Consider the following 6906-nt stretch of genomic DNA (forward strand, 5'->3'; position numbering starts at 1 on the left):
CAACTTAATAAATATTTGAGTGGTTCTTTGGCTGTATGATGGCATATTTATAATTTTCAAATGAATGTGGCCAGGGCTGGACTGGGTCTAAAAAATATATTCTTATATATATATATATATATAATTATAACAGCCTTTGTCTCAAAAATATTTTTTATCTTATAGGAGAACAACAAAAGCGACAAGTATTCAGAAGCATAATGGAATGTTTCAAATACAGAGAAAATTTGAGAGGGTGAAGTATTTCTTTTATCAAATTTATCAGGATCAACTAACCAGATTCCTTAAAAATAGACTAATTTAACCGTAGCCATTAAATCGATGATTACCCTCCAGTCCGGTAGGTGGCGGTAGATGGTCCTTAAGTTGGTTTGCTAACCGTCATTAAATTACACGAGAAGAAGATTATCATCATCATCCTCATCGTCCTCTTCCTCACTTTCTCTACTGTGAAAGGTACATATCTTGGCGTCTCCGCTACACTTTTTCTGCATCTCGTCAAAAACCGCCAGCTACCTAAACGTGAATCAAAATGGCTGTGGTTCTGGCTTACTGGGACATTCGCGGGGTAAGTTGAACCGCTGCATTTTTGGTCGTTGTTCGGAGAACTAGTTTGCAGAGCTTCCAGATGTCTGCAGATTATGCCCACGAACGAAAAGGGAATTACTTCCGGTTATTTCCATTTCCAAATCAATAACGGGAAAGCAAAACCGATTTCCCCAGCTTTCATAAAAGGAGATAACGGGATAAAGGAGAAAAACTTAAAGAAAAAACGGTCAGCTTTTTAGATTTTGCCAATTCCTTTTGGCTTTTTATTCTTTAGAATTGAAAGACGAAATCAGTTTCACACATGGTCTGGGAGTACGGGTAAATATTTCAAAAATAACAGTCAAAATAAGCATTATGCAAGCCAGAAGATGCAGTTTTTGAGGCATAGAGCTGTCATTTAAATAAAAATTGACCTTTTCATGTTAAAAAGTGATAGTTTATTGTAAAAACATGAGTTTTATTACTGCATGTGCTTTACTGTTGGAACATGAAGCGCCAAAGGATGAATGCAGATGTTGTAAGATAGAAATAAAGGAGCAAAATACACTGTTAAAAAAAAAGGAAACAGGTATACAACACATAACTTAAATTAAACCAAACTTTTGTGAAATCAAACCACCCACTTGGTAAGCAACACTGATTGACAAGAGATTGTGCAAGCTGTTGTGCAAATGGAAGAGACAACAGGTGAAAATTATTGACAATTGGCAAGAAACTCAATAAAGGAATAGTTCTGCAGGTGGGGACAGATGTGTGATGTTTTGGTCACTTTTAAATGTTGGTGGTGCTTTCAGTGGTCAGCTAGAGCAGCTCATCCAGGATGGTGCATCAATGCAACCTGTGGCTAAAAGGTTTCCTGTCTGTCAGCGTAGAGTCCAGAGGCTGGAGGTGCAACCAGGAGGCTGTAGGAGGGCAACAACCCAGTTGCAGGACTGCTACCTCCGTCTATGTGCAAAGAGGAACAGGAAGAGCACTGCCAGAGCCCTGCAAAATGACTTCCAGCACAAACAGTTAGAGATTCATAGGGATGAGGGTTGTACTTTAGGACGCTTGGCATTTGCCAGAGAACACCAGGACTGGCAAATTTGCCACTGGTGCCCTGTGCTCTTTAAAGATAAAAGCAGGTTCACAATGAGCACATGTGATTCTGGAGACAACATCCTTAAGCATTAGGTACTGAGATGTGAGTCCATAAGCTGGTGCGGTTGGCTCTGGGTTCCTCCTAATGCAGGACTATGCTAGACCTCATGTGGCTGGAGTGTGTCAGCAGTTCCTGGGAGAGGAAGGCATTGAAGCAATGGACTGGCCCGGCAGTTTCTCAGACGTGAATCCATTTGAGTATATCTGGGACTTTATGTCTTGGTCCATCCACCAACGTCACGTTGCACCACAGACTGTCCAGGAGTTGTTGGATGCTTTAGTTCAGATCTGGGAGGAGATTCCTCAGGAGACCATCTGCCACCTCATCAGGAGCATGCCCAGGAATGACAATAATTCATTCAGTTCTACGATATATAATTTAAGTGTTCCGTTTATTTTTTTGAGCAGTATATACTTTATGGAGCTTGTGCTCATCAAGCAAACCATTTAAGTCAATAAATAATTGTTCCACTCTGCATTATATTTGTACCCAGGAATACAATTAAGCAACACGGTATATCTATTTAACCCATCTTAAAAGGGTCGCTGTTGGTGAACCACAGGTATTACTCCTGTGTTGTAGCCTATGACTTGGCTTAGACACTTAGACAAATGCATTTATTGAAAATAATGTAATGGATTTGTTACCACACTTAATTTAAGGACAAAACCTGTTTCCTTTTTACGAGTGTAATATTTGATAACTATTAAAACAAATGTAGAATACTTGTTGTGACTAACTATAAGTGAATATACATTTAATAGATAGAAAATTAAATTCTTTATTAAACATAAAATTCACTTTGATGTTTAATATATGGATCTTTGCAGCTTGCCCAGCCTATCCGCCTCCTACTGGAGTACACCGGGACCAAGTATGAGGACAAGTTTTACGTCTGTGGGGAAGGTGATTCAATGTCTCAGCTAACAGATGAACGCATGTTCGTACGCTACCAAAAGCTTCTGATTTCATCCATCGGTCACTTTTCTGTCCCATAGCTCCAGACTATGACAAAACCTGCTGGTTTGGTGAGAAAGAAAAACTTGGAATGGACTTCCCCAATGTAAGTAAAAACACTGTTTTCCTTTTACCAGGTAGCAGGTTTAAGGGTTTTGTTGATGGTAGTTTAATCCCACACCATAGCTGCCCTACCTGGTGGATGGAGACAGGAAGATAACGCAGAGCAATGCCATTATGAGGTACATCGCTCGTAAGCACAATATGTGTAAGTGTTGTTATCTGTAATTCATTAGCCATCACTGTTTTCTTAATTTAACAGTTTTGTTCTCTTAAATCTTAATTCTAAACTTTGGTGAAAACAGGTGGAGAGACTGAGGATGAAAAAGTCCGAGTGGACGTGCTGGAGAACCAGTCCATGGACTTTAGAAACGGGTTTGTGAGGATGTGCTACACTGACCTTGTAAGTTAATAATTCAAACATTTATTAACAGTATTTATTCATGATGGATAAAGCCAACCTCCCTTTCATAAAATCAGGACAAGATAAAGCCAGGGTACCTCACCTCACTGCCAGATACTCTGAAGAGATTCTCTGACTTCCTGGGAGACAGGAAGTGGTTTGCTGGCGATAAGGTAAGTCATCTTATTGTATGACTACTTCTTGTTATACAGTAGCTTCCCAGCAGCTGTAAATTCCACAAATCTGACTATTCATCTTACAATAAAGGTGATCTGTTAAAATGTTATCATGTTTATGGATGCCTGCGCTGCTAAACAACGTTGGAATTTATATTTGAAGCTGTAAAACCAACTCTATGGCCTTTTGTTTGATCCACCAGTAATTCTTCTGCTTTGCATTGGCTGGTCGTTTTTTTTATGCCAGTTTCTGGCTGATTAGTTTCACACTTATGTATATCTTCAAGCACAATCTCTGTCGACAAACCTCTGACCTGTTTGAGTGTATCATTTATAGAAGTAGATTGAAAACTTGGAATTGGAAAGACAATAATAATCCTTCCTTGGAGGAATCCATTGTCTTTGAAATGACAGAATAAATGCACCTGGTTTTATTCAAGCTCACCTATAAATGTTACACATTAACACCAGTAGGAGGAAGTATAGGCCTCCTGTTCTTCCTTTTTGCCTTTCATCCCTTTTCATTCCTTTCTTTGTGTAGTTTTTTTGCTCGTTTATTGCCTCCCATCTACCTCTTAACCCAAACTTTAATTTCTGTCTATCCTTCCCTTAATACCCTATGTGCTTCCTTCTTTATATAATGTCCTCCCCCCAATAGATCACCTTTGTTGACTTCATCATGTATGAGCTGCTGGATCAACACAGGATGTTTCATCCATCATGCTTGGATGACTTTAAGAACCTCAAAGACCTTTTGGACCGTTTCGAGGTGAGAGCACTGTCTAAAGAGGGCTCCTATCTTTTGGCTTGTCTGAAATGATCTTTATGATTTGAGTAAATAACCATCAGTCTGATAAACCGGAGATGATGGGTTGCTTTAGTTGCACTCTTCAGAGGCATAGGATCTAATCACTTTTCTTAATCATTACAGGCCCTTGAGAAAATTGCTGCCTACATGAAGTCGGACAGATTCATGAAGACTCCTGTCAACAACAAGATGGCCAAATGGGGAAACAAGAAGGAGTGAACACTAAACCCACATCTGCCTTAGAAATACAAACTGCTTTCCTTAAGTGGAATTAACTGGAGAAACCTTAAATTCATAAGTAAATTTACCATATTTTTTTGTAATTCTTTATTAACAGTGTGGCAAGGGCTGTACATCAGAAATAGCAGTCAACGTTGTTAGTTTCTTAACCAGATGGAAAATAGTCACTTAATCCTGCAGTGTAGGAATATATGCAAATGAAAACTTTAATTTACGATCAAGCACTTCACATTTTTTGTAATCATTGTTTTGTTGACATAATAAACTGAGTCCCTCGTCAGTCTGATTTCATTCATTAACATCAAACTCTTTATAATAATGTCACATCTTTGAATCTATGTTTCACTTTTCAAGGGTTTGGGGTATATTCATCCCAGTGCATCACAATGTTGCAGCAGAGAATCACATAATAAACATATCAAAGTCCAAGTGTCGTATGACCTGCACCTGATCTGATGAACAGAATTTTTCACATTTAAGGTTTTTTTTGTTTTTGTTTTTTTTGCTGTTTGTAGAAATAATTTTTGAATAAATGGGGACAAAGGGTTTCTGTGTGATACAGATTACACAATGTCTAACAATTCAACACTGCTTCACTCCCTTCATTGAGGATCCCTATATCTGAAAAATGTCTAGATCTGACTGTAGTCTATTAAAAGCTATTTAAAGTGGCAAGACTTGACATTCATAGTCTAATGAAAAGTTTGATTTTGGTCATGCTTAATTATAAATATTGTCTTGGCCTCTGTTGTCCAACTGAGCAAACAAGCAGCTGTCAGGATCCCCTGTAGTTTGCATATCTCCATGGAGTTAGAGTTGAAGATCATACACCTGCTTCAACAAACCCACTGTCATTTAGACAACACAGACAGAGTTGCAATGACCATGTTCTTTGACTTCTCCAGTGCATTTAACACAATTCAGCCTGATTTACTTTGTCAGAAACTCCAGAAGACTGGTGGAGGCACCAACAATCGCCTGGATCAAAGATTACCTGATAAACTGACCACAGTTTGTTGGACTGAAGGGTCAGCTGTCTTATCAACTTTTCAGCAGAACAGGAGCATGATGGGAGAGCACACTCTCCATTCCCTTTAACTCTGTACAACTCTGACTTCCAGTTCCAGACAGACTCTCCTCATGTGCAGAAATACTCAAATGAGTCTTCAGTCATTGGGTGCATCAGAGATGGAGGAGTGGCAGCCTAGTGGTTAGGGCATAGAGCTTGGAATCCTGAGGTTCCGAGTTTGAAGCCCACTGCTACTCTGGGTCCCTGAGCAAAAGACCCATAACCCCACACTGCTCCCCGGGCGCCACACAATTGCAGCCCACTGCTCCCCAAGGGGATAGGTTTGATGCAAAAAACTCATTTTGTTGATCTGTACTTGTGACAGTGCATTGACAATAAAAAAAAAGCTGGAATAAAAGATGGACAACAAGTTGAGTACAAGGAGCCGGTGAACCACTTTGTTGCATGGTAAGGAGCCATCATCTGATCTTGCATGACAACAAAACAATGGAGAGAATCTTAGATTTTAGAAGAAACAAACCATCTTCTATATTTTTAGCGACATCAGACTCCCCCCATTCAGTTTTACAGCCGACGACACGTTTTTTTTAAAGCACAAGATCTGCAGGCAAACTACCGTAGGTATTGCTTAGAAGTGAATGGTTTTCTGTACTTTTTTACAGCTTTTTAGCCCCCAAACTAGTTTTGAAATACCATTTAAAGCTTTACAGATCAGTCTCAAATATCTGGGTTTTCTTCTTCTCAACAACTTTGTTTATATCTAACATTCAAATGTCGGTGAAGAACCTCCATATCTTTTGTGTATCCTACATGAATGTCTAAACAGGATTATCGTAATGTGATTTAAATATGATTTACTTTCAATGAAAATCTGCCATGTATATTTTTTATATGCATTGGGATCCATTACAACTTTTAAAAGGCTGACTTGTATACTAGTAGCACTAAAAGTATTGGTATATTTTAATTCATAAGATTACATTAAAATAACTAAAAAATATATATGAAAATTGGGTTTAAATAGTTTTAATTAATCAAAAAGCTTTGTTTCCATGGGAAACTAGACAGGAACCTTTATAACATATGTAACTCTGAAAAAGGAATCATATTTTTTTTATATTTAAGTCTGGACTTTGGTCAGGCCGCCAGTAATATTAACTTCAGTCAATAAACAAAACAACAACATGTTGGTTAAACTAAGGGGCAATGAATAGCTTCAGTCACCTTTATTTTTGGATTTAGATGAGGGTCGTCTTTTGCGTTCTGCAAAAAAGGTGCCTGCAGGGTTTGTAAATTTCACTTCTGGCCATTTTGGAAGACATTCAGCATTCAAGCAGAGTTATCTGGCTGTAGACATAACACTGCATATATTTGTCTGTATATAGCTGTTTAATTGGGATGATTAGTCCTGTTTTAATATGTAGCTAAGTTTTATCCGGCGCATTCCTATTAGAGAGATTATAAATCAAAATTTTTATTGCCCTCTTCCTTAACTCAGATATTGAATATATTCTCAGTAAGCCCAAGGACAGCTGTGGCTAC

The 6906-nt window shown here is 38.4% G+C and overlaps 1 protein-coding gene across 1 annotated transcript; it reads left to right on the forward strand.

Moving 5' to 3' along the window:
- The first annotated feature begins 404 nt into the window (after positions 1 to 404).
- Positions 405 to 4614, forward strand: LOC119774166 (glutathione S-transferase Mu 3-like). The gene is made up of 8 exons (XM_038271549.1): positions 405 to 568; positions 2521 to 2596; positions 2689 to 2753; positions 2834 to 2915; positions 3013 to 3110; positions 3188 to 3283; positions 3945 to 4055; positions 4218 to 4614. The coding sequence occupies exons 1-8, from the start codon at positions 533 to 535 to the stop codon at positions 4311 to 4313; spliced, it is 660 nt and encodes a 219-aa protein (XP_038127477.1). The 5' UTR covers positions 405 to 532; the 3' UTR covers positions 4314 to 4614.
- The last annotated feature ends 2292 nt before the right edge of the window (positions 4615 to 6906 follow it).

Source organism: Cyprinodon tularosa, unplaced genomic scaffold (genome assembly GCF_016077235.1).
Source record: "Cyprinodon tularosa strain WSP-4 unplaced genomic scaffold, ASM1607723v1 ctg8, whole genome shotgun sequence".
NCBI lineage: Eukaryota > Metazoa > Chordata > Actinopteri > Cyprinodontiformes > Cyprinodontidae > Cyprinodon > Cyprinodon tularosa.